Source organism: Oryx dammah, unplaced genomic scaffold (genome assembly GCF_014754425.2).
Source record: "Oryx dammah isolate SB20612 unplaced genomic scaffold, SCBI_Odam_1.1 HiC_scaffold_25, whole genome shotgun sequence".
Lineage (NCBI taxonomy): Eukaryota > Metazoa > Chordata > Mammalia > Artiodactyla > Bovidae > Oryx > Oryx dammah.
In genome coordinates, this window is record NW_024070209.1 from 85,281,837 (window position 1) to 85,309,639 (window position 27,803).

Genomic DNA, 27,803 nt, shown 5'->3' on the forward strand with positions numbered 1-27,803 from the left:
GCCTCTTGAGAAACCTATCTGCAGGTCAGGAAGCAACAGTTAGAAGTGGACATGAAACAACAGACTGGTTCCAAATAGGTAAAGGAGTACATCAAGGCTGTATATTGTCACCCTGCTTATTTAACTTCTATGCAGAGTACATCATGAGAAACGCTGGGCTGGAGGAAGCACAAGCTGGAATCAAGATTGCTGGGAGAAATATCAGTAACCTCAGATATGCAGATGACACTACCCTTATGGCAGAAAGTGAAGAGGAACTCAAAAGCCTCTTGATGAAGAAAGAGGAGAGTGAAAAAGTTGGCTTAAAGCTCAACATTCAGAAAACTAAGATCATGGCATCTGGTCCCATCACTTCATGGCAAATAGATGGGGAAACAGTGGAAACAGTGTCAGACTTTATTTTTCTGGGCTCCAAAATCACTGCAGATGGTGATTGCAGCCATGAAATTAAAAGACACTTACTGCTTGGAAGGAAAGTTATGACCAACCTAGTTAGCATATCCAAAAGCAGAGATATTACTTTGCCAACAAAGGTCCATCTAGTCAAGGCTATGGTTTTTCCAGTAGTTATATATGGATGTGAGAGTTGGACTGTGAAGAAAGCTGAGCACTGAAGAATTTATGCTTTTGAACTGTGGTGCTGGAGAAGACTGTTGAGAGTCCCATGGACTGCAAGGAGATCCAACCAGTCCATTCTAAAGGAGATCAGCCCTGGATGTTCTTTGGAAGGAATGATGCTAAAGCTGAAACTCCAGTACTTTGGCTACCTCGTGCAAAGAGTTGACTCATTGGAAAAGACTCTGATGCTGGGAGGGATTGGGGGCAGGAAGAAAAGGGAATGACAGAGGATGAGATGGCTGGATGGCATCACTGACTCGATGGACATGAGTCTGAGTGAACTCCAAGAGTTGGTGATGGACAGGGAGGCCTGGCGTGCTGCAATTCATGGGGCCACAAAGAGTCAGACATGACTGAGCAACTGAACTGAATTGAACTGAGGTGATTAAAGCAAAGAAATTGAGTAAAACAATAGGATGGAAAAGATTAGAGATCTCTTTTATAAATTATAGATACCAAGGGAAGATTTCATGCAAAGATGGAAACAATAAAGTACAGAAATGGTATGGGCCTAACCAAAGCAGAAAATATTAAGAAGAGGTGGCAAGAATACACAGAAGAACTATACAAAAAAGATCTGCATGACCCAGATAACCTCAATGGTGTGATCACTCACCTAGAGCCAGACTCCTGTAATACAAAGTAGGCCTTAGGAAGCATCACTACAAACAAAGCTAGTGAAGGTAATGGAATTCCAGCCGAGCTATTTCAAATCCTAAAAAAATGATGCTGTGAAAGTGCTGCACTCAGTATGTCAGCAAATTTGGAAAACTCAGCAGTGGCCACAGGACTGGAAAAGGTCAGTTTTCATTCCAATCCCAAAGAAAGGCAGTGCCAAAGAGTGTTCAAACTTCTTCACAATTGCACTCATTTCACACACTAGCAAAGTAATGCTCAAAATTCTCCAAGCTAGGCTTCAACAGTACATGAACTGAGAACTTCCAGATGCTCAAGCTACATTTAGAAAAAGCAGAGGAACCAGAGATTAAATTGCCAACATCTGTTGAATCATAGAAAAAGCAAGAGAATTCCAGAAAAACATCTACTTCTGCTTCATTGACTGCACTAAAGCCTTTGACTGTGTGGATTACAACAAATTGTGGAAAATTCTTAAAGAGATAGGAATATCAGACCAGCTTACCTGCCCCCTGAGAAACCCGTATGCAAGTCAAGAAGCAACAGTTAGAACTGGACATGGAACAACAGACTGGTTCCAATTTGGGAAAGGAGTACATCAAGGCTGTATATTGTCACCCTACTTCTTTAATTTATATGCAAGTACATCATGCAAAATGGCGGGTTGAATGAAGCACAAGCTGGAATCAAGATTTTTGGGAGAAATATAAATAACCTCAAATATGCAGATGACAACACCCTAATGGCAGAAAGTGAAGAGGAACTAAAGAGCCTCCTGATGAAGGTGAAAGAAAAGAGTGAAAAAGCTGGCTTAAAACTCAACATTCAAAAAATGAAGATCACAGCATCCAGTCCCATCACTTCATGGCAAATAGATGGGGAAACAATGGAAACAGTGAGAGAATTTATTTTCTTGGTCTTCAAAATCACTGCAGATGGAGACTGCAGCCATTAAATTAAAAGACGCTTGCTCCTTGAAAGAAAAGCTTTGACAAAGCTAGATAGCATATTAAAAAGCAGAGACATTACTTTGCCAACAAAGGTCTGTCTAGTCAAAGCTACGGTTTTTCCAGTAGTCATATATGGATGTGAGAGTTGGACCATAAAGTCGGCTGAATGCTGAAGAATTGATGCTTTTGAACTGTGGTGTTGGAGAATACTCTTGAGAGTCCCTTGGACTGCAAGGAGATCCAGCCAGTCCATCCTAAAGGAGGTCAGTCCTGAATATTCATTGGAAGGACTGATGCTGAAACTCCAATACTTTGGCCACCTGATGTAAAGAACTGACTCAACAGAAAAGACCCTGATGCTGGGAAAGACTGAAGGCAGGAGGAGAAGGGGTCGACAGAGGATGAGATGGTTGGATGACATCACTGACTCAATGGACATCAGTTTGAGCAAACTCCAGAAGATGATGAAGGATAGGGAACCCTAGCATGCTGCGGTCCATGATATCCATAGAGTCAGACAAGGCTAAAGGACTGAGCAACAAACTCAGTTTAATCTATTTAATATTTAATCTATTCCCTTAGCTTTTCTGCTAACACATCAAGGTATGGTGTCTGCAGGGAAGAACATCCTCAGGGAGCCAGACCACACAGTTTCTGCCTCCTGCACTAACGTTAGACCCTAATCTTTGTGTGAAACACAGCACTGCCATACAAAGCCCTCCAACCCTCTCTAGCCCTGACAGGAGGAGATGACTAGGACCCCCTAAGTGGCAGTGAGAAAAGACCTTTGGGTACAAGTTGTGGGTGAGGGGATGGCCCCAAAGCCAAATGCAGGTATGACCTTACAAATGTGTACCAGGTAGGGTGATCACCCCACTTCAGAGCAAAAGGGGGTGCTGCAATATTACATCAAGGCAAAAGGTATAAATCCAGCTGACCCAGACATGTAACACAACTGTGTTAGGAGCTCTGGGTAACACCAAGATGGAGACACTCTGGTTGCCCTCGGGGCTCACAGCCCAACAGGAGAGAAGAGGTTATAAATAAGGAGAACAGAACAGACAGAAAGGGAAGGTGGCAGCAAGAGTCAGAGTTTTAAAGCACACTGCAGAATGTAATCCAACAACAGTTTCCTACAAGGAGTTTAATCACAAACAAGCTTAATGAGGAATTCAGATTTGATCCAGTAACCACTGACTGCACCACTGAGTTTTTGTGTTCATCCTGTTTCTGTCCCTAGTAAAAGTCCTATCGGCCACCTGGTTGTGATACGACGGGGTGGTGGTTTTCCTGTAGCTTTTCTGTTTTCCTGTCTGTAAGCACTCGCTGAGTCAGACACGACTGAGCGACTGAACTGAACTGAACTGAACTGAAGCACTCTGTAGTGGCAGAGTACCACCTCCAGGGGGCGCTCCAGACCTCCCCTTCGACTTCACAGGAAGCAGGGGTCTGGTGGGTGGGCCCAGGCCACTGGAGAGATGGAGCAAGGAGGCCAAAAGTTCTGCTTCCCATGGCGGGTACATGTGGGGACTGCTTCCTGGTTTCTCTCTCTGCCCGTCTCCCCATCACTCAACCGGGCAGCCGGTAGTTTCAGGCTGATCCCAGGCAGTAGCTTCTTGGGGTCCTGCCCGGATCAGGTGGGCAAACAGGTGTCGCAAGTCAGCTGGGCCTCTGGGGAGAGGTGGACCCTGTCCCTGAGTCTGTCTTTCCATGCCCCCAGCACTATCAGGGGTGCTGGCCCTAGGGATCCCTGAGGAAGGGGGTCCCAGAGGCCAAGACCCGGCTTCATCCCAGGCTTCTGGTCAGCTTTGCCAACGGAGTTTAGTGGCAAACATGTGCTCTGGGAAGTTGGGGTCCAAAGTCCAGCCCCTTGCCAAGTCTCAGGGGCTGGAGACGGCAGGATGGGTCTGAGGTCCTGATGTTCATTCCCTGGAGACCCAGCTAACATAATGGGCTCAGCGCCTCCGAGGAGAGGCACTTGCTGGGCAACACATGGTCGCAGTAGGTGAGGACAGAGCCAAGAGCAGGAAGCTCTTGAGAGGCCTTGAATGCCGAGCCAAAAGGTCTGAACAAAGGCTTACTCTGAATTCTCCATATTAGGGGATGTGGGGCCCTGATTTGGTGCATTATCTCTTTACCATGCTGAGATCAACAGTCCAAATGCAAATGATTTTCTCTTCACTGGTATTTACAACCCAACTTGTAACAAGCTTTTTTTTTTTTTTTTTTTTTTTCAGGTTTATTAATGATAGCTCATTTACCAAGCACTTGGTACCAAAGCTCTGATACTTTGGCCACCTAATGCGAACAGCCAACTCGTTGGAAAAAGACTCTGATGTTGGGAAAGATTGCAGGCAGAAGAAGAAGAGGGCTGCAGAGGACGAGATGGTTGGATGGTATCACCGATTCAATGGACATGAAACAGGGTGAACTCCAGGAGATGATGAGGGACAGGGAGGCCTGGTGTGCTTCAGTCCATGGGGTCGCAAAGAATCGGACACAACTTAGCAAGTGAACAACAGCGAGCAACCAAGTCCCTGTGATTATTATATCATTAGGTATTGTTAAGTCCCATTTTACAGATAAGAAAACTTAGGCTCCAGTTAACCAAACTTGCAGGTGGTAAAACTAAAGCTTGAGCCCAGGCGCTGTGTGGCCCTGGATTCACACCAAGTCCCACATATTTGGTCCGTGACTGTTTGCTTTCTCTCACAGGCTGGGGGTCTGACCGAGATGAATGTCACCACGCATGCCCCAACTCAGGAGACATAAAATCCCAAACGGCTTGAGGAACTGAACTTGCAGAATTAGCTTTAGGAGAACACCCTGTTCTTGCAAAGCCCAGCTGTCACTCAGGCTGAACCCTTGGCCTAGAAGTCTCTGCCCGCCTCCCCTCCCCCCATGTGTTTATTGAAATCCTACCCTCCTCCCAAGGCCTGGCTCTGATGCCAGCTTCACAAAGACACCTTCCCCAGCCCTGCCAGTGGGAATTCCTCCTGATCTGTGTCCACAGGAACTTGGCAGCTGGCAGACGCACCCACTCACACTCCACCCTGACTTCCTGTGGGTGGGGACCAGGTCTCACCCATCACTGTGCCCCATGGGGCTCTGTACATGCTCAAAGCCTGGACATCAAGCTCACAGCCTCTGGGAAGGGATGTGGCCTGTGTCCAGGGAACTGTTGCCAACTTAACAGGTGCCTCCCAGGGCTCTCGGCACTGCCAGCTGCCCTTTCCTGGCCCCAGGAATGAAAGTGCCCCACGATGGCTGAGCCATTCTTACCCTCCCCAGAAGCAGCCAGCTCAGCCCGGCTCCTGGTCACAGCAGCTGCAGTTCCCGCCTCTCCTGCCCTGCTTGGCCAGCTCTCTTGCAGCCTCCTCCTAAGCTTTCCTGCATGACAGGCAGTCCATCTGGGCATCCACCTCGATTTCCTGCTTTGTGTTCCAGTCCAGCTTTGCTGAAGCCTCACTCAGGACCTGGCCTCCTCTGTCCTCCTGGGCTGGACCCAGCCCCCAACAGTGGAAGGAGGCCAGTGCTCTCCCTGGAGCCCCGTTAGACTCCCAGGATCCCTGCCCTGCAGCCACCCTTCAGCTCAACAAGTCAGATTCTCCTGGATGTGGGCACCAGCAGGAGCCAAGCCCAAGTTCCTGGGCCCATTTAAATCCTGCATCCAGGGGTGGACAGTCTGCAGGGCCAGCGCAGCAGCTCCAGAGTCCAGCAAACTCCCTCACCACCCTTCACCCTCTTCTGCCATGCACACCTGCCTCCGCCAGGAAGACAGTCACAGATGTCACAAGCAAGGGGTCCAGGCCACAGTGGACAGCCAGAGGGCTTTGGGGATTTTAGAATTGAGCACACGGGGCAGTGAAGGGGTTGAAGTGAAAAAAGAACTAAAGACTTTGAAATCTTTTCTGTACTTAATTATTTATGAGCCTCCAGGGAAACACAGGGCAACTTCAGTTGACAAAGTTCCCAGACGACCTCCCAAGCAGTGAAATGACTGGCATTTTACTATCTATCTTATTAATATTTACACTCCGCTCTAGAATCAAAACCTTTTCTAATACACATAATTTTATAACCAGGAAAAATTACTAATAATCCAAAGATAAAAGCAGAAAGCAGGCATTGTCAGAGCTTCCTCGGATCACAGCATCCACAGGTGTGGGGAATGATGGTGGGGCTGGGCTACCACCCTGCCTCCATCTTCCCCACCCCCTCCCATCCCCAAACCACTTGTCAGGCAACATCAAAACCTCAGTTTCCCCGGGCTGTCAAATGGGAATGACATTTGACAGCCCGGGGAAACTGGACGAGAGAGATGGGCTGTACAAGAGAGATGCCACGATGATAAGACCTGTGTCCCAGGGCCGAGGAGACTCGGTCCTGGAGTGGACGTGGGAGAGCTTTCCAAGAGCGCAGTGCTGCCCACTGGAAGAATGGGGCGCTTCTCAGGGCTGCTCTGTTAAAGAGAGACATTCCAGGAATGGGAAACAAGACACAACCGTCTTAATCTCCAACGAACCACAAAACCGTCTGTTTAGCTAGAGTGTGAGTGCCGTCGATGTACAGAGCATTATGGGGGAAGTGCTCCCATTCCTGCCCTCCGCCTGCAGAGGGAGGCTCACTGCGCAGCCGCCTCTGCGAGCATCTGTTTGCCCAGGAAACACTGGCCCAAAGGGCCAAGTGGCAAAGGCTGGGAGCAGAATCCAGAGGCCCTTTCTCGGGTGCCCCCTGCCCCCCGCATCTTCACCTGAATACCAACAGCAGGGTCCCATGTCCCTGCAGGGAGAGGAGCTGCCCTGAGGGTGGACAGGACTGGAGTGACAGTGCCAGGGACTTCGGGGAGCCAGCAGCCAGGAGGCTGCGCCTGCTCCCCGCACGCCACACCCCTCCCCCTCCCGCCATAGGTGCAACGGACCCCAAGCTCTCTCTGTTTCCAGGGCGTGTGGCACCCTCCAGGACCAGCCCAGCCTCCACAGCTGGGGGCCAGACCAGGAGTGTCAAAGGCGTCCTAGACATTTTGGGGCAGGGCAGTGACACACTGGTGGTTTCCCTGGTGGCTTAGACGTAAAGAATCCACCTGCAATGCAAGAGACCAGGATTTGATCCCTGGGTCGGGAAGATCCGCTTTGGAGGAGGAAATGGCAACCCACTCCAGTATTCTTGCCTGGAGCATCCCCACGGACAGAAGAGCCTGGGGGGCTGCAGTCCATGGGGTCACAAAGAGTCAGACACAATTTTGTGACTAAACCACTACCGTTAACACAGTATGTTCGCTGTGGCCAAACCCTCAGCCTTTGGAAGAAATAGCCAAGCCCAAACTTGAGTCCAGGCTCCACCCTTGGTCCACACTTCCACTTGGGGTTATCTGAACACCCTCTACTCTTGCTTCTTGGGCTTCACAAAAACATAACTACCTTTGAACAAAGCCTGGACATCTAGGATGAGATCTACAAAACACAGATGGTGCAACCTCTGGCTTTGGAGTCTAGGGGCGCCCGCAGTGCACACATCACACTCTCTGACACAACCATGCTCAAATGCCTGTGTTGATCCCGTAACTTCAACCCTCGGGGCCTCCCCTCCTTGCCCGCATGCAAACACAGAAGACAGCAAGCATTTCCTGCACAGTGCCTGGTAAGCAGGAGTCCTCAAATAACTCTCTGTCTTGAGAATTAAAGCAGTCACCATTACTCTCCATCCAAGGCAAAGAAAAATGCCTTGACTTCTTGGGTCAGTTCTAAATCCTCTTTCATAAATGCAGCCTCCATCCCTGGAGCCTCTGGGGAGCGGCTGGTCCCATCACTTCTTTGGAAAAATGTGGACGCACCAATCCTCTACGAGACCCACAGGGCCCGTCTGCATTCCTCAGCCAGGCGGCGGAGTGGGGTGGGGCGGTTTGCATGTGGCCATGCCCTGGCCCTTACCCACGACCAAGGTGAGTCCGGGCGGCTCTTTGCCTGTGGGGGTTCCCAGGTAGGGTCACAAGCGTGGTCCTGCTCCTCCATGGCTGGGGTCGGGGGGATGCCAGTGGCCTCTCCACCCAGCACCCAGAGAACGGTGTCTGCGGAGGCTAATTTCAGGAGCTGGGAGGCTGGCCCAGCGACACTGAGCCCAGAGCAGGCAGCTTCTCTTTCCACCCAGGAGCCCGGCCAAGTCACAAGGCTCAGGAAAAGAGCAGAGTGTTGAATTGCAAATCCTCTCCCACCTGGGACTGGCTAACAAAACAACACCGGGACACCTCCCGGTCCCTGAAGGATGCAGCGGTCTTCCAGCAGATGCCAGTTTCTCTGGACTCTGTGAGACTGACACCCGGTCACAGGGCGTGACCTGCTAGGTACCCTTGCCTCACCACTGCCTTTCCCAAGGTCACACAGCCACAAAGGACAGAACTGTGATTCAAACCCACGAGTGCTGCCTCCAGAGGCGATCTGTGGGGAGGACGTGTTGGGGAGAGACACCACCTCACGTGCTGAGTGCAGGGAACCTCGCAAAAGAGGATGTGCGGGTCCTTAGTCCACTCACCTTCTCTACCACTGTCGTGCCACGTGAAAGTCTTAGGCGCGCAGTCCGGTCTGACTCTTTGAGACCCCACCAGGCTCCTCTGTCCATGGGATGCTCCAGGCAAGAATACTGGAGTGGGTAGCCATGCCCCGCTCCAGGGGATCTTCCCAATCCAGGGATCAAGCCGGGGTCTCCTGCACTGAGGGCAGATTCTTTACCACCTGAGCCACCAGGGAAGCCACTGGTTTCCCACAGAAGTGACGAGGAATCCTTTCTCTCCCTGCAGGGGCACCCTTCAGGGAGTCAGGAAGGCTGGGGTCAGCGGCCCCCCTTCCCCAGGGGACCACAGGCATCACCTCCATCACACTCAGCAGCGTCATCATGATGACTCACTGGACCTGAGTGCTGCCTGCACACCAGGAAGCCAGGGAAGGGAGAAAACAACACTTTCAGACACACCACCAGGTGGTCAACTGCTCTCCGGTACACGTTCTGCACGGCAGCCCTCTGAGGTTACGGAAGTGAAAGAAGAGCTTAAAGAACTGGTCTTGGGTCGCAAAGCAGGAAGTGACTAAGCAGGGTCGGGTTGACCCCAAACACAGTGCTTGAAACATGGTTCTGATCCTGCCAGGAGCTGCGGGTTTATGCTGATGGGGCTGGGCTCCATGGGGCACAGGTGTGCAGGCCTGCAGCTGGGTGGGGGGAGGCAGTTTCTGGGCAAGGTGGGAGTGGGAGGGGAGCACAGGGCAAGCTGCAGGCCTGGGTGAGAGGCTCCGATCTCATTTGACAAGGACTGAAGGAGACAACCTCCCTGACCCCTAGCACAGAGTGACCCCCTGGCCCCCAGAATCCCTACAGCCTGTGATGCTAGGACTGCTCACCTCCAAACACCTCTGAGCTCTACCCCGTGAGTGTAGAAGCACCGACCCTGGTCCCCACCTCCTTCCCAGCCAGGCCTTCTTCCTTTCCACTCGCTTCACTCCCCTTCCTCCTGCTCTCCGGAGGAGACTCTGACCCGGAATCCATCCAGGGATGTGCCGAGGGTGGAGTGGGCAAATATCTGAAAGATGCCGGGCATGTCCTAACAAACATGATGGGTTCTAACAACCTCCCTTGACAGGTTGGAGGTCAGCGGCTACCCCAGTTCTGCTGCATCTGGTAAGCCGCAGGAAGGTTCTGAACTCCAGGCTTCCACGTGCCCAGGTCACCACGATCCTGGCCACACACTGTGCAGCTGGCCTCGCTCCCCCTGGAGAAGAGCAGAGAGGGCGGGGTGGCCCCCCGCCCACTCCCTGGAATGGCTCCCACAGACTGAAGGTCCCTGAATGTCCTCAACGGAAGGGCAAAAATAACACTTTCAGACACTTCGACTGAGCTGGGTCCCCACTACTCTTACTATTTTTAATTCCTGCTGTCGAGATATTTTGAGAACCTCGTGACCAAGCAGTGATAAGACTGTGAGTCATTACACCTGGTCGTGGGGAGCGCTCAGCTGGCTGTGTGATAGGTGCACAGAGCCACGCTGGAGCTGTGAATACAGCACTCCGGTCCTCCTGCGCCCATCCCCAGGGCCAGCCACGTGGAGCCTCAGCGTGAACAAGGGGGGGCGTGCCTGGTCTTCGGGGCTCCGAGCCCAGGCGGGTTTCACACCCCTGCTTGTGGGGAGGTCAGGCTGACGGGTATCCTGCTGCTATGTCAGGCCGATGACAGCCAGCGCTGGCTGGGTGGTGCGCCTAGAAATAGGGACATGTGTGTTGATGGGGTTCCTGGAAGCAACACATGACGACTGAGCTACACCATCTGAATCACACAGGCCTGGGCTCTGGGGCTGACTCGGTGCCTCGAAGCTGTTCTGACTCAGACCTTTAAGGACCTTTGTTTCCTTATCTGGGAAACACAGGGATAAAAATAGTCTCTCCGTCACAGGGCTGTTGTGGGGGCACTTGAGGCCATGAACAGAGAGTCCTTGATGAACACTGGCGTGAATTAGACCCTCAAAAGGCAGTCACGGCTACTAATCCTTACAGTCACTCTGAAGTAGGCACGAATAGCTCCATTTCACAGACAAAGAAACGGAGGCTCTATTTTACTTTGGACTTTTGTTGGCCAAACTCTCCAACTTGTCCTCCACTGGAGCTTCTGAGAACTCCCGCGCTGCCCCACGGGACCCCGGGCAGGACCACGTTGAAGTCTGCCCTGAATCACTGCCCCCTACATGCCCCAGCCATAAGAATCCACAGGGCACCCTTTTTCCCCAGGCTTCCAGGCCCTGGTTTGGGAGTCTCCTGTGAACGCCCCTCCCCTCTCAGAACACCTTGTCTGGTCCCATTTCTGAATCTTAGCTCATGCTGTGACCCACTTCCTGGAAGGTCTTTCCAAATGTGCCCACTGTCTGGGGCCAGGCCACACCTTCCTCCATGGAGCCTTCCCTGATTTCTCCACTCCATGAAGAGGCTTCCATTTTTCGGTCTTTGAGAAAAAGGATGGGAGGTTGGACCTGAGGTGTGAAATGCAGGATATCAACGCCAAATGGGTCAATGTTCTAATCCCAGAACCTGCAAATATGTTACATCTCTGCCTCCCTCTCTGTGTCTCTCTCATAACACACACACACACAGTGACTCTCTGTTGTCCCCCCTTTCTCTGAGTCAGGAAACCCTACTATGACTCAATTCTGGAGTGATGGAAACAGGGAATTAACTGTCTTTTTTCAAGATTCAAGTAGCAAGTAAATTCTCTGGGTCATGTGCTGGCATCAGGACCAAAGGCTGCTTGGGGAAGGAAACTGTCTGAGTCTGCTCAAGCTGCCAGAACAGCTCACCGGGAACTGTGGGGCTTAAACAGCAGAAGTTTATGTTCTCACAGTCCGGGAGGCTGGAAGTCCAAGATTAAGGTCCCCACAGGTTTGGTTCCTGGTGCAAGCTCTCTTCCTGGCTTGCAGACTGACCGTCTCCTCCTCACTGTGTTCTCGTGTGGCAGAAAGAAAGAGACAGAGAGAAGTACGGAGCTCTCTGATATCTCCTCTTCAGTTCAGTTCAGTCGCTCAGTCGTGACCGACTCTTTGCGACCCCATGATTCGCAGCACGCCAGGCCTCCCTGTCCATCACCAGCTCCCGGAGTTCACTCAGACTCATGTCCATCGAGTCAGTGATGCCATCCAGCCACCCGATCCTCGGTCGTCCCCTTCTCCTCCTGCCCCCAATCCCTCCCAGCATCAGAGTCTTTTCCAATGAGTCAACTCTTCACATGAGGTGGCCGAAGTACTGGAGTTTCAGCTTCAGCATCATTCCCTCCAAAGAAATCCCGGGGTTGATCTCCTTCAGAATGGACAGGTTGGATCTCCTTGCAGTCCAAGGGACTCGCAAGAGTCTTCTCCAACACCACAGTTCAAACGCATCAATTCTTCGGCGCTCAGCCTTCTTCACAGTCCAACTCTCACATCCATACATGACCACAGGAAAAACCATAGCCTTGACTAGACGGACCTTAGTCAGCAAAGTAATGTCTCTGCTTTTGAATATGCTATCTAGGTTGGTCATAACTTTTCTTCCAAGGAGTAAGCGTCTTTTAATTTCATGGCTGCAATCACCATCTGCAGTAATTTTGGAGCCCCCAAAAATAAAGTGACACTGTTTCCACTGTTTCCCCGTCTATTTCCCATGAAGTGATGGGACCGGATGCCATGATCTTCATTTTCTCAATGTTGAGCTTTAAGCCAACTTTTTCACTCTCCTCTTTCACTTTCATCAAGAGGCTTTTTAGCTCCTCTTCACTTTCTGCCATAAGGGTGGTGTCATCTGCATATCTGAGGTTATTGATATTTCTCCCGGCAATCTTGATTCCAGCTTGTGTTTCTTCCAGTCCAGCATTTCTCATGATGTACTCTGCATATACGTTAAATAAGCAGGGTGACAATATACAGCCTTGATGTACTCCTTTTCCTATTTGGAACCAGTCTGTTGTTCCATGTTCAGTTCTAACCGTTGCTTCCTGACCACATACAGACTTCTCAAGAGGCAGGTCAGGTGGTCTGGTATTCCCATCTCTTTCAGAATTTTCCACAGTTTATTGCGATCCACACAGTCAAAGGCTTTGGCATAGTCAATAAAGCAGAAATAGATGTTTTTCTGGAACTCTCTTGCTTTTTCGATGAGCCAGTGGATGTTGGCAATTTTATCTCTGGTTCCTCTGCCTTTTCTAAAACCAACTTGAACATCAGGGAATTCATGGTTCACGTATTGCTGAAGCCTGGCTTGGAGAATTTTGAGCATTACTTTACTAGCATGTGAGATGAGTGCAATTGTGAGGTAGTTTGAGCATTCTTTGGCATTACCTTTCTTTGGGATTGGAATGAAAACTGACCTTTTCCAGTCCTGTGACCACTGCTGAGTTTTCCAAATTTGCTGGCATATTGAGTGCAGCACTTTCACAGCATCATCTTTCAGGATTTGAAATAGCTCCACTGGAATTCCATCACCTCCACTAGCTTTGTTCATAGTGATGCTTTCTAAGGCCCACTTGACTTCGCATTCCAGGATGTCTGGCTCTAGATGAGTGATCACACCATCGTGATTATCTGGGTCGTGAAGATCTTTTTTGTACAGTTCTTCCGTGTATTCTTGCCACCTCTTAATATCTTCTGCTTCTGTTAGGTCCATACCATTTCTGTCCTTTATCAAGCCCATCTTTGCATGAAATGTTCCCTTGGTATCTCTAATTTTCTCTAGTCTTTCCCATTCTGTTCTGTTCCTCTATTTCTTTGCATTGATCACTGAAGAAGGCTTTCTTGTCTCTTCTTGCTATTCTTTGGAACTCTGTATTCAGATGCTTATATCTTTCCTCTTCTCCTTTGTTTTTCACCTCTCTTCTTTTCACAGCTATTTGTAAGGCCTCCCCAGACAGCTGCTTTGCTTTTTTGCATTTCTTTTCCATGGGGATGGTCTTGATCCCTGTCTCCTGTACAATGTCACGAACTAACACCCAAAAAAGATGTCCTTTTCATTATAGAGGACTGAAATGCAAAAGTAGGAAGTCAAGAAACACCTGGAGTAACAGGCAAATTTGGCCTTGGAATGCGGAATGAAGCAGGGCAAAGACTATTAGAGTTTTGCCAAGAGAATGCACTGGTCATAGCAAACACCCTGTTCCAACAACACAAGAGAAGACTCTACACATGAACATCACCAGATGGTCGACACCGAAATCAGATTGATCATATTCTTTGCAGCCAAAGATGGAGAAGCTCTATACAGCCAACAAAAACAAGACCAGGAGCTGACTGTGGCTCAGATCATGAACTCCTTATTGCCAAATTCATACTTAAATTAAAGAAAGTAGGAAAAACCGCAAGACCATTCAGGTATGACCTAAATCAAATCCCTTATGATTATACAGTGGAAGTAAGGAGATCATAGGGGATAAGTATCCATATAAGGACTTCCCTGGTGGCTCAGATGATAAATCAGGAGACCTGGGTTCTATCCCTGGGTTGGGAAGATCCCCTGGAGAAAGAAATAGCAACCCATTCCAGTGTTCTTGCCTGGAAAGTCTCATGGACAGAGGAGCCTGGCCAGCTACAGTCCATGGGGTCACAAAGAGTTGGACATGACTGAGAGATTAACACACACATACAATGGACTGGAATGAGTGTATTTAACTCAGATGACCATTATATCTACTACTGGGGGCAGGAATCCCTCGGAAGAAATGGAGTAGCCATCATGGTTAACAAAAGAATCCGAAATGCAGTACATGGATGCAGTCTAAAAAACGACAGACTGATCTCTGTTCATCTCCAAGGCAAACCATTCAATATCACAGTTATCCAAGTCTATGCCCCAACCAGTAATCCTGAAGAAGCTGAAGTTGAATGGTTTTATGAAGACCTACAAGATCTTTTAGAACTAACACCCAAAAAAGATGTCCTTTTCATTATAGGGGACTGGAATGTAAAAGTAGGAAGTCAAGAAACACCTGGAGTAACAGGCAAATTTGGCCTTGGAATGCGGAATGAAGCAGGGCAAAGACTATTAGAGTTTTGCCAAGAAAACACACTGGTCATAGCAAATACCCTCTTCCAACAACACAAGAGAAGACTCTACACATCACCAGATGGTCAACACCGAAATCAGATTGATTATATTCTCTGCAGCCAAAGATGGAGAAGCTCTATACAGTCAACAAAAACAAGACCAGGAGCTGACTGTGGCTCAGATCATGAACTCCTTATTACCAAATTCATACTTAAATTGAAGAATGTAGGGAAAACCGCTAGACCAGTCAGGTATGACCTAAATAAAATCCCTTATGATTATACAGTGGAAGTGAGAAATAGATTTAAGGGCCTAGATCTGATAGATAGAGTGCCTGATGAACTATGGAATGAGGTTCGTGACATTGTGCAGGAGACAGGGATCAAGACCATCCTCATGGAAAAGAAATGCAAAAAAGCAAAATGGCTGTCTGGGGAGGCCTTACAAATAGCTGTGAAAAGGAGAGAGGCAAAAAGCAAAGGAGAAAAGGAAAGATATAAGCATCTGAATACAGAGTTCCAAAGAATAGCAAGAAGAGACAAGAAAGCCTTCTTCAGCGATCAATGCAAAGAAATCGAGGAAAACAACAGAATGGGAAAGACTAGAGATCTCTTCAAGAAAATTAGAGATACCAAGGGAACATTTCATGCAAAGATGGGCTTGATAAAGGACAGAAATGGTATGGACCTAACAGAAGCAGAAGATATTAAGAGGTGGCAAGAATACACGGAAGAACTGTACAAAAAAGATCTTCACGACCCAGATAATCACGATGGTGTGATCACTCATCTAGAGCCAGACATCCTGGAATGCGAAGTCAAGTGGGCCTTAGAAAGCATCACTATGAACAAAGCTAGTGGAGGTGATGGAATTCCAGTGGAGCTATTTCAAATCCTGAAAGATGATGCTGTGAAAGTGCTGCACTCAATATGCCAGCAAATTTGGAAAACTCAGCAGTGGTCACAGGACTGGAAAAGGTCAGTTTTCATTCCAATCCCAAAGAAAGGCAATGCCAAAGAATGCTCAAACTACCTCACAATTGCACTCATCTCACATGCTAGTAAAGTAATGCTCAAAATTCTCCAAGCCAGGCTTCAGCAATACATGAACCGTGAATTCCCTGATGTTCAAGTTGGTTTTAGAAAAGGCAGAGGAACCAGAGATAAAATTGCCAACATCCACTGGCTCATCGAAAAAGCAAGAGAGTTCCAGAAAAACATCTATTTCTGCTTTATTGACTATGCCAAAGCCTTTGACTGTGTGGATCACAATAAACTGTGGAAAATTCTGAAAGAGATGGGAATACCAGACCACCTGACCTGCCTCTTGAGAAATCTGTATGTAGGTCAGGAAGCAACGGTTAGAACTGAACATGGAACAACAGACTGGTTCCAAATAGGAAAAGGAGTACATCAAGGCTGTATATTGTCACCCTGCTTATTTAACGTATATGCAGAGTACATCATAAGAAATGCTGGACTGGAAGAAACACAAGCTGGAATCAAGATTGCCGGGAGAAATATCAATAACCTCAGATATGCAGATGACACCACCCTTATGGCAGAAAGTGAAGAGGAGCTAAAAAGCCTCTTGATGAAAGTGAAAGAGGAGAGTGAAAAAGTTGGCTTAAAGCTCAACACTGAGAAAATGAAGATCATGGCATCCGGTCCCATCACTTCATGGGAAATAGACGGGGAAACAGTGGAAACAGTGTCAGACTTTATTTTTGGGGGCTCCAAAATTACTGCAGATGGTGACTGCAGCCATGAAATTAAAAGACGCTTACTCCTTGGAAGAAGAGTTATGACCAACCTAGATAGCATATTCAAAAGCAGAGACATTACTTTGCCGACTAAGGTCCATCTAGTCAAGGCTATGGTTTTTCCTGTGGTCACGTATGAATGTGAAAGTTGGACTGTGAAGAAGGCTGAGCGCCGAAGAATTGATGCTTTTGAACTGTGGTGTTGGAGAAGACTCTTGTGAGTCCCTTGGACTGCAAGGAGATCCAACCAGTCCATTCTGAAGGAGATCAACCCTGGGATTTCTTTGGAAGGAATGATGCTAAAGCTGAAACTCCAGTACTTTGGCCACCTCATGTGAAGAGTTGACTTATTGGAAAAGACCCTGATGCTGGGAGGGATTGGGGGCAGTAGGAGAAGGGGATGACAGAGGATGAGATGGCTGGATGGCATCATGGACTCGATGGACATGAGTCTGAGTGAACTCCGGGAGTTGGTGATGGACAGGGAGGCCTGGTGTGCTGCGATTCATGGGGTCGCAAAGAGTCGGACACGACTGAGCGACTGAACTGAACTGATGATCTCCTTTATCTCTAATTATCTCCTTACTCCAGATGCAATCACACTAGGGGTTAATTCTTCAACCAATGGGAAGGGGAACACAGTTGAACCATGGCAGAAGCCCTTTTGATGGGACCCTACATGCCACAGGCAAGAAAGTCTGGAATCTAGGTACGCAAAGCAAACAGAACACCCAGATTCCTAGACCCAGAGACACCTTGCCTGGCCAGGAAGCCTTGTCAGTACTTCAAACCACAGCCCTGAACAATGTAGCATCCTGCCTCTGGCATCTCTGGACATGTAATCCTTCCCTTCCGTAACTGCCACCCCTAGCAGCACCCTCTAGTATTGGATAGTTCTGAATTATTTGCTGTACAATTAGAGATTGAGAAATTTAGCTTGGCCTGTGACCCAACAGGCTTCCCTGGTAGCTCAACTGGTAAAGAATCCTTCCACAATGCATGAGACCCCAGTTTGATTCCTGGGTCAGGAAGATCCACCGGGGAAGGGACAGGCTACCCACTCCAGTATTCTTGGGCTTTCCTGATGGCTCAGCTGGTTAAGAATCTGCCTGCAATGTGGGGCACCTGGGTTCAATTCCTGAGTTGGGAAGATCCCTTGGAGAAGGGAACAGCTATGCTCTCCAGTAATCTGGCCTGGAGAATTCCTGGAGAAGTCCATGGGGTTGCAAACAGTCTGGCACGACTGAGCGACTTTCACTTTGTGACTCAACAGGGAAGCCCAGATTTTGATTCTAACTTAGACAGTGGAGGATATCAAAGATCAAAGTCTTCCAATACAGGCTGAAAGCAATCTTAACACAAGTGATTATTTTATTCAGGGGCAAAATTAAGTTCTTGTGGGTACTGAAGAAGCAAGTGCTAGGCCCAAAGCATCCACACACGGATATGTTCTCAGAGTTTCAGCTTAGAGGGACCAGGTATGGGATTTACAACCAGAGGGCATATCAATCATTCTCCTCTAGTCCCCTGGGTGAAGATAGAAATCCTGAGCCCTCTGCACACATCTGTAGGGAGAGCCCACTGGATGTGTCATTGGTGCTGAGTCTTCCTTACGCCCTTATTAACTGCATCTCACCTTCCTGCACATCGCAACTAGAGAGTAGCCCCCCACTTGCCACAAGCAGAGAAAGCCCGGGTACAACAATGGAAGACCCAGTGCAGCCAAAAAAACTTAAATAAGTGAATTAAGTTCTCGTGTTCTAGATGGGGTTAAGAAAGAGACCTATGGAAGGCTTTAAAACATGTTCAATACTTCTTTCCACTTTCTCATACTGCTCCTGAGCATGACGTCCTCAAAGGATGGGAAAAGCAAATATCATGTGGGGGCAGCTGACAGAGGACTTCCTTGAGAACATTACTGTGGCACTGAAACAGCCTTTAGCAAGAAGATGAAAGAGATCTTGTCTAAGAATAACAGCTGCAAAATGTTGCATGCATGCTCATTCGTGTCTGATTCTTATGACCCCATGGACTATAGCCCACCAGGCTCCTCCTCTACCCATGGCATTTTCCAGGCAAGAGTCCTGGAGTGTGTTGCCATTTCCTCCTCCAGGGGATCTTCCCAACCCAGGGATCAGACCTGAGTCTCCTGCATTGCAGGTGGATTCTTTACCACTGAGCTACCTGGGAAATGTTGACGTGGGCAAATTCTTGATCAGTTGCCCTGGGACGGTACCCAGGCAGCAGCAGAGCACATGGCGCCTGTGGGATGCCTGCTTATGCCACAGGTAAAGAGTTGCACACAGATTCACCCAGCAATCTTCACAGAAAGTCTGCAGGGTCGGTATTTTTTAAATGCAGGAAAGGGTTGAGAGGACAAAAAATAACTTGCCCAAGGTCACACAGCTAGTAAATGGAGGCATTCGGCCCAACTCACTGTCTCTCAGGTCCCCCCAAAATGAGCCCACCCCACATCCAGCACGTGTTTCCCCCGCAGGGAACTGAACTGAGAAACGTGAGTGCAGCTAACAGGCTCACCCTCGCGGTCCTCCGCCGGCTCTGGGGCACTGTTCGCGGGGCGTGTCCTCCCATTCTGGAGGTTCCCAGAGAGGAGGGGAGGCGCTGGCCAACAGGGCAGCTCGCCCAGTCTCCGGGCAGGGAGAGGGAGGGAGCGCAGTCTCAGGAACGCGATGGAGACTGGCAGCCCGCGGGCCCCGGGACCCAGCCCCGGGCCCGCGCTGAGCCTGGACGCGCGGCTGGGCGTGGACACGCGCCTCTGGGCCAAGGTGCTGTTCACCGCTCTCTACTCTCTCATCCTCGCGCTGGGCACGGCAGGCAATGCGCTGTCCGTGCACGTGGTGCTGAAGGCGCGGGCCGGGCCCCCGGGGCGCCTGCGCTGCCACGTGCTCAGCCTGGCGCTCTCCGCCCTGCTGCTGCTGCTGGTCGGCGTGCCCATGGAGCTCTACAACTTCGTGTGGTTCCACTACCCCTGGGTCTTCGGAGATCTGGGCTGCCGCGCCTACTATTTCGTGCGCGAGCTGTGCGCCTACGCCACGGTGCTCAGCGTGGCCAGCCTGAGCGCCGAGCGCTGCCTGGCCGTGTGCCAGCCCCTGCGCGCCCGAAGCCTGCTGACTCCGCGCAAGACCCGCCGCCTGCTGTCCATCGTCTGGGCCGCCTCGCTCGGCCTGGCCCTGCCCATGGCCGTCATCATGGGGCAGAAGCACGAGCTGGAGACGGCGGGCGGGGACCCGGAGCCCGCCTCGCGCGTGTGCACCGTGCTGGTGAGCCGAGCCACCCTGCAGGTCTTCGTCCAGGTAAGCGGGAGGAGCGACCCCACCGCCTGTGTTTTCATCTCTCACGCTAGAGAGCAGTCAGAAAGTTGGGTCTCACCGCCCGATTTAACAAAGGATTTGGGGAGAGACTTGGCCAAAGGGAAGCACTAAGAGAAGTCCAAACAAGAATGAAATAATGCCATTTTGTGGCGACACGGATGGACCTAGAGATTATCATACTGAGCAGAGAAAGACAAATATTACACGATATCGTTTATGTGTGGAATCTAAAGCATAATATAAATGACTAAATGCAAAACAGAAACAGACCCTCAAACCTAGAAAATAAATTCATGGTTATCAAAGGGAAAAGGGAGGGAGAGACCCGGGATAAATTGGGACTATAGAATTAACAGATAAAAAGTACTATATATATAATAGGCAAGCAACAAAGATTTGCTGTATAGCACAGGGAATTATATTCAATATCTTGGAATAACCTATATGGAAAATAATCTGAAAAATATATATGTATATATGTATAACTGAATTACTTTGCTATATACCTGAAACTAACAGTATTGTAAACCAATTATATCTCAATAAAAAAATAAAGAGAATTCCAGATTTGAACTCAAGATTGACTCTGAAGTCTTCCCAGTCTTCCAGGAGTGGTGAGCAAACATGATTGGGTAGAAGAATTACCTGGAGGGCAGGTAAAAAATTGTAGATTTCATGACCCACCCAGTCTTCTACTTTTCTATTATCACCCAAACTAGTGATCTTTAGCCCCATGACAAGAACAACTAGTTTATTGGGTCATTGTACAGATAGAAAAAAAGGCCTAAACATTCAATGTTAATGAAGGATTTCAAAAGAAATATATATATCAATTGCAGTCTTAACAGGAATATGGAAAATAGGAATAAAATATGGAAATTCCTGTGGAAATAGGAATAAAAACGCAATAGGAAAGCATTCCCCTTGCTTTCAAAATTGCAAAGAGTTGAACACAACTGAGCGGCTTAGCATGCACACACCAGAAGTATCAATACCCTGTCAATACGTTGAGTCCCATCAGGTAATCAACCAACCTCATCTTGTATATTTCAATCATGCCTGGAGGCCTCTCCTCTGCTCCAGCACCTTGCCAATGCTACCCCATCTTTCTGCTCCTCTGGGGGATGCCCAATTTGGGGATCCCAGGTCTCCCTCTATGTTGGTTCACAAGCTTATTTTGATGGAACATATGCTCTTGTAACCTCCTGAGAAAATGTCCATAGACAGTAAAAACACTTTTTGAGAATTCATGTGTCTGAAAATATTTCATTTTATCCTCTCATTTCTCACAGTATGGCTGGACAGAACATTACAAGATGGAAACTGTTTTTCCTCACAAATTGTAAAGCATCAGTCTATTATTTTCTAGCTTCCTCATTGCTTTGAGTGAGTCTAAGGCCAACTGGTGATGGACAGGGAGGCCTGGCGTGCTGCAGTCCATGGGGTCGCAAAGAGTCGGACACGACTGAGCGACTGAACTGAACTGAAGGCCATTCTGGTTCCCCTCCTTTGTGCGTGCCCTGTTTTATCCCTTTGGGAGCTTTGGAGAACTACTCTATCTATCTCCAGGTGCTAAATGTCATAAGAACGTGCCTTGATGTGGATTTATTCTCATCCATTGTTCTGAGCACCCACACGCCTTTCAGTCTAGAAGTTCACATCCCTCAATTTTGGGAAAATTTTTTTAAAATACAGTTTTATTGATTTATAGCTGGGCTGCATCTTCACTGATGCATGGGCTATTCTCTGGTTGTGGCAAGCAGGGGCTACTCCCTCATAGCCATATGTGAGCTTCTCACGGTCGTGGCTTCTCTCGTTGCAGAGTGACGGCTCTAGGGAGCATGGCTTCAGTAGCTGCTGCACATGGGTCCTGTAGTTGTGGTTCCTGGGCTTAGAGCAGAGCCCCAATAGTTGTGGTGCATGGGCTTAGTCGCTCTGTGGCATGTGAGATCCTGCCAGATCAAACCTGTGTCTCCTACACTGGCTAGGCAGATTCCTTTTTTAAAAAAAATTAATTTATTTAGTTTTAATTGGAGGCTAATTACTTTACAATATTGTAGTGTTTTTTTTTCTTTTTTTTTTGCCACACATTGACATGAATCAGCCATGGGTTTACATGTGTTCCCCATCTTGACACCCCCTCCCACCTCCCTCCCCATCCCATCCTTCTGGGTCATCCCAGTGCACCAGCCCTGAGCATCCTGTCTCATGCATTGAACCTGGACTGGTGATCTGTTTTACACATGATAATATACATGTTTCAATGCTATTCTCTCAAATCATCCCACTCTCACCTTCTCCTACAAGAGTCCAAAAGTCTGTTCTTTACATCTGTGTCTCTTTTGCCGTATCACATATACGGTCATTGTTACCATCTTTCTAAACTCCATATACAGGGATTAATATACTGTATTGATGTTTTTCTTTCTGACTTACTTCATTCTGTATAATAGGCTCCGGTTTCATCCACCTCATTAGGACTGATTCAAATGCATTCTTTTTAATAGCTGAGTAATATTCCATTGTGTATATGTACCACAGCTTTCTTATCCATTCATCTGGCAAGTGGATTCTTTACCAATGAGCCACTAAGGAAGCCCTGGGAAAACTTTCTTAAATGTGTTTTTTTTCCTACATTATAATTTCCTCCACTGTTTTCTCTATTTTTCTTTCCAGCATGGCTATTATTTAGACAGTGAGCATCCTAAACATCCCCTGTTTTCTTGTCTTTTCTATTTTCACTGCTCTCCTTATTTTCTGAGAATTTTCTCAGCATCTGTGAATCCGCTGTCACCCCCACCCCCACCCCCAGCCCCGCTCCTGTTGCTGCAGATTCCTGGGCCCTTGGGCACACCTGAGGACCAGCGGTCACCAAGCCTTGGAGCTACCGCCATAACCCTTGGAATCACCTTTTCCAGGTGAATGTGCTGGTGTCCTTCGTGCTCCCTTTGGCATTAACCGCTTTCCTGAATGGGGTCACCGTGAGCCACCTGGCAGCCCTCTGCTCCCAGGTGCCGTCCCCTCCCGCTGCAGGCAGTTCTGCCCGCAGCCGCCTGGAGCTAATGAGCGAGGAGAGGAAGACACTGGCCCTGGGGGACCAGGCCACCCTGGTGAGACACAAGGACTCCCGCCGGATCCGTGGCCTCCGGCGCAGCATCCAAGTTCTCAGTTAAGTTCCTGGTAACCCTGCCCGGAGTGGAAGGGCCAGACCAGGGCAGTCTCCACCAATCCCTGGCCACATGGCCCTGAGCTAATTCCTGCCTCTGTCTAGGTCTCATTTTTCTCTGTGCCCTGGGGAGTTATACAATTACCAACAGGCTTCTGTAAGGTACAGTAGTATAATTAAAAGAAGGAATGGAAATTGTGTACACTAACCGCCCCATCGGCTCCAGGAGGTGGCACACAAAGACAAGCAGACGCCTGGCTGCTTTTCAGGGAGTCTGGTTGTTCAGATGGACACAAGGAACCGATGTATTTAAGGACCTGCTGACCAGGCATGTGGACGCAGGCCAGCTAGGTCTCCAAATCCAGTTCCCCACTAACTCTCCACTTTCTCTGATGCGACATTGATCTATGTGTTTGTTTGTTTACATATCTGGGCAAACTTGGCTCTGTAAGGGCAACTTTAAAGGCACAGGAAAGCAGAGGTCTCTCCACGCACCTGTGTGATCCAGGCACACACAAGGTCCAGAAGGATGGAGGGACAGGATCTCTGCTGCCATGTGTATGTCACAGTCTTGTGCACAGGACTGAAATACAAGAGCTAAGCGTGATGTGATGTGCCAAGTAGCAGAAGCAGCACATGAAGGGCCTGGACTTCTTTCCATAGGCAATGGGCCATCATTGAAAGAGCCGGGGTCCAGGAATGACAGGCGGACATGCTCTTGAGATATACATGCTTGGCAGTTTTGCAGGATAGGCTGTTCAGTGCTTCTCAAACTTCCATGCACGTAAGAATGCTTGGGGAGAGTTGTCAGACGTGGACCCCTGGGTCCCCATCCAGAAATTCTGATGTGTCTGGTCTGGGTGTGACAGTGTACATTTCTAACAAACTCCCAGTTGAGGTGGATGCTGCTGGTCCAGGGACCTCAGTGGATTAGAGAATGGGTTTGCCACTCAGGGCAGGAGGAGAAGGAGGGAAAGGAAGGAGGAGAAGTTGAGGTCAATAGGGCCAGTTAGGAGACCGCTGTCACAGTCCAATGGAGGGAAGATGTGGTCCCCTGGGGTGGGCACAGTGAAGTTGGGGAGAAAAGGAGAGAGGAGAGATGCTAGGGAGTAACTTTTTAATAGGCTGCATCTTGGGGGTACTGGAAAGAGAAGACTCCCTGGCTTATGACTTGGGTGTCAGACGGACAGTGGTGCCATCAATCAACCAGAAAAAGGGGATACAGGAGGGGAGAGGCTTTGTAAGGCAGGATATTTGAGTTCTATTTTCTGTGCAGTTGGGCTTCCCAGGTGGCGCTAGTGATAAAGAACCCTGTCAATGCGGGAGACACAGAGGCATGGGCCCAATCCCTGGGTGGGGAAGATCCCCTGGAGGAGGGCACGGCAACCCACTCTAGTGTTCTTGCCTGGAGAATCCCATGGACAGAGGAGCCTGGCGGGCTACAGTCCATTGGGTCACAAAGAGTCAGACATGACTGAAGCGACTTAGCAGGCACACATGCACACACATCTATGTAGTTAGACGACCAAGGGGGAATATCCAGCCCTGAGCTGGGGGTAGATTCTAGTGACCAGGAGGTTATAGATGTTGACCAGTTAGAATTAAAGTGGACATTCACTCAGAGGACAGGGTAACAGCAGGTTTGGGGACAGATCCAGACAAGAGTGGGGCTTTCCTAATACCTCAATTGGTAAAGAATCTGCCTGCAATGCGGGAGACCTGGGTTGGGAAGATCTCCCTCCATAAGAGAAAGGTTGCCCACTCCAGTACTCTGGCCTGGAGAATTCCATGAACTGTATAGTCCATGGGGATGCAAAGAGTTGGACACGACTGAGCGACTTTCACCTTCACTCTTTCCAGACAAGAGTGTGCCAGATAACCTCAAAGTCTCCTGCCAACCCCTAGACTCCAGGAACAAGCTCTCGGGAAGCGCTGTTGTCACCCCGGGCAGCTTCCGCCGCCCAGAGCTGCATAACTGCTAATGTGTTCGCTGTCTGTCTCTCTCCCCACCTATCCTGCAGGAGCCATTGTGGCCGTGTACGTCGTCTGCTGGATGCCGTACCACATCCGCAGGCTCATGTACTGCTACGTCCCTGACGAACGGTGGACCGAGTGAGTGAGGGGAGGAACCCCAGCTCACGGGGGGCGGGGCCTGGGGCTGGGATTGCCTGCGCTCTCCAGGGGAGGCCCCTGCTTGCTGGCCTCTCCAGAACTCTGGCCTCCATTCTAGCTGGCCCTGCCCAGTCTGTTATCCCAAAAGTTTCCAGTTCAGGGTGGGGAACCAAGCATCATCTAGAAAACTCTCTGAACTGCTCAGGCCATGTGAGTGGCAGTCAAGGCTTCCAGCCTCCTGACTCCAGGATGGAAAGCTGCCTGCAGGTAGGGAACAGGGCAAAGGCCATGTTCTCACAAGGAGGGAGAAAGGGAGGAGGCCTCAGAGGTGGGATTCCACGAGCTAACAGAGGCTGCTTAGAGCTGAGACCATGCACACCCATTTCATGACACAATGGGAGAAAACCCAAGCTGAGAATCCCTCCTCTTCCTTTTGGAGATCACTGCACCCTGATGATAAGCGGAAGTTGGACATCTGAGAGGAGAGAGATCTTATGTGGCCTCCAAGGAAATAGCTGTGTCAACAGATGACTGGTTCTCGAGAGCTGCAATTTCCCTTACACACAGACACACAAGTACATGCACACGTATGCACAAGCACAGGCACACAGGGGTACACATACAAGTGTGCACACACAAACACAAGTGCACTCACACATATGCACAAGTGTGCACACACATGCACAAGCTCGGACACACCTGTGCACATATATGAGCGTGCACACACGCAAACACACACACACGTGCCCTCACACATATGCACAAGTGTGCACACACATGCACAAGCTCAGACACACCTGTGCACATATATGAGAGGGCACACACAAGTGCACGCATACACAAGCATGCACACAGACACACACACCAACATGCACACAGGTGCAGCCCTTCCCAAGGCGGCCAGGGAATTCTCAGAATGCCTCTCTCCCCTTCATGAGGCCACATCTCCTTGACTTCACGCAGCAGCACGAGGCTCCCCGTGTCTCGAGAGCCTGGACGCTGGTCTCTGTCCATCAGCAGGGGTGCTTTTCACTCTGCAGGCGGCTGGGCCTGGCAGCCAGGAACAGGGACTCCGATGCTGGGTGGGGCGTGGCAGCCAAGGACAGCTAGTGCTGATGGAACGTTTCTTGAATGCATGTCGTGCTTCTGGATAGTAGGAAGCAGGCCTTCCTGACCTGGCCCTGTGGAGGGGGAGACGCTCCCAACAGGAAAGGGAGGACCCAGCGGGCAGGCAGCAGGCCCTCTAACCAGCCTTCGGGGTTTCCCTTCCAGCAAGCTCTACGATTTCTATCACTACTTCTACATGGTGACCAACACGCTTTTCTACGTCAGCTCGGCAGTGACGCCTGTCTTGTACAATGCGGTGTCCTCCTCCTTCAGAAAACTCTTCCTGGAGGCCCTCGGCTCCCTGTGTCGAGAGCACCACCCCATGGAGTCATTCCCCCCAGGGAACCCAGAGCCACGCCTGAGTGGGTACAGCTTCCAGCTCTGGGCCTCCCCCAGGACCCCCAGCCTGGATGAAATTGAATAATGAGCAGAACAACCCTGACTTCCTAGCCCTCTAGTGCTCAGCAATTTCAACACTAATAACTCAAGCCGCATGATCAGGGGGACCTAAAGGGAACCCAGCTCTGCCTCTGACCAGCTGTGTACCTGCAGGCAAGTCACTTGCCCCTCTTAGCCTCAGTCTCCTCATCTGAATGAAGGAGATGAATAATACCCATCTTTTCATGCTGTCTGACGATTACATGCTTAGTGCCTAGAGCACAATAAAGAATATATTTTCGCTGCCATTATTTTTGTTGTTACTACTATTTTTTCTTTTTTTTTCTGCTCTCCTAGAAGTCCACCAGCTTTTACAGGTTGTGGGCTCAGACGTCCCATGAATTTCCACAAATGACAAATCAACAGTGCCCAGAGCTGACTGCATTGTTAGGTCACATAAGTCATAGTAAAATCCTCTAGTCTTTCCCAGTAAGGGAGCAGCTCTTCACCTTACCAGGGTGTTCTATGCGCTTCGGAGAGCCTGCGGTCACCAGCTGCCCCCTCCTCTCTGGCCTGCATGTCCACTTGCTCTGAAGGACAGCACTGCAGACGCTCTCCAGCCAGCATGGTGTTCAGAAGAGCTGCACTTCCACTCTTCTCATCCAGGCAGGCTCTCTCCAGTCCTCCACAAACCCCATCCCTTCCCCTGCCTGCACAGGCTTGACACACCAGCCTTGCGAGGCCTGAGCCCACAGAGAAAGTGTGGTTTTCCTATGAGTGTCTAGAAGCTGTTGAAGCCACAGGCCTGCGAAGGGGCAGGAAGAGAACACTGGGGTGCAGAATAGAAAGACCCAGAAAAGGTTCTTTCTGGTGAACTGTGTTGTTCTTTCTCCGAACTGAGTCCAACTCCTGATCCACCATCACCCACCTGGTTCATGTCAGAACAAGCACCTGTGCACACACACCACACGCACACAATCACACAGACACACCACATGCACCAGGTGTGCACAATCACAGACACACCACACACACCACATGCACACAATCACAGACACACCACACACACTATGTGGGCACAACCAGACACACCACACACACACAGTCAGACACACCACACACACACACCATGTGCACACACACACACCATGTGCACACACACACACCATGTGCACACACACACACCATGTGCACACACACACA

General features: G+C 49.5%; 2 protein-coding genes across 3 annotated transcripts in view; one reads left to right on the forward strand and one right to left on the reverse strand.

Annotated features, from left to right (window-relative positions):
- The window catches only part of LPIN1 (lipin 1), a 128,879-nt gene extending 120,563 nt beyond the window's left edge, over positions 1-8,316 (reverse strand). For both annotated transcript variants that reach the window (XM_040224776.1, XM_040224775.1), the window contains exon 1: positions 8,135-8,316. In XM_040224776.1, coding sequence (XP_040080710.1) covers positions 8,135-8,215 — 81 coding nt within the window. In that variant the 5' untranslated portion in view covers positions 8,216-8,316. The remainder of the gene's footprint in view (positions 1-8,134) is intronic.
- A 10,879-nt stretch (positions 8,317-19,195) lies between these two features.
- Positions 19,196-26,911, forward strand: NTSR2 (neurotensin receptor 2). Its single transcript, XM_040224779.1, has 4 exons — positions 19,196-19,819; positions 22,756-23,005; positions 25,025-25,115; positions 26,388-26,911. The coding sequence occupies exons 1-4, from the start codon at positions 19,196-19,198 to the stop codon at positions 26,644-26,646; spliced, it is 1,224 nt and encodes a 407-aa protein (XP_040080713.1). The 3' UTR covers positions 26,647-26,911.
- The last annotated feature ends 892 nt before the right edge of the window (positions 26,912-27,803 follow it).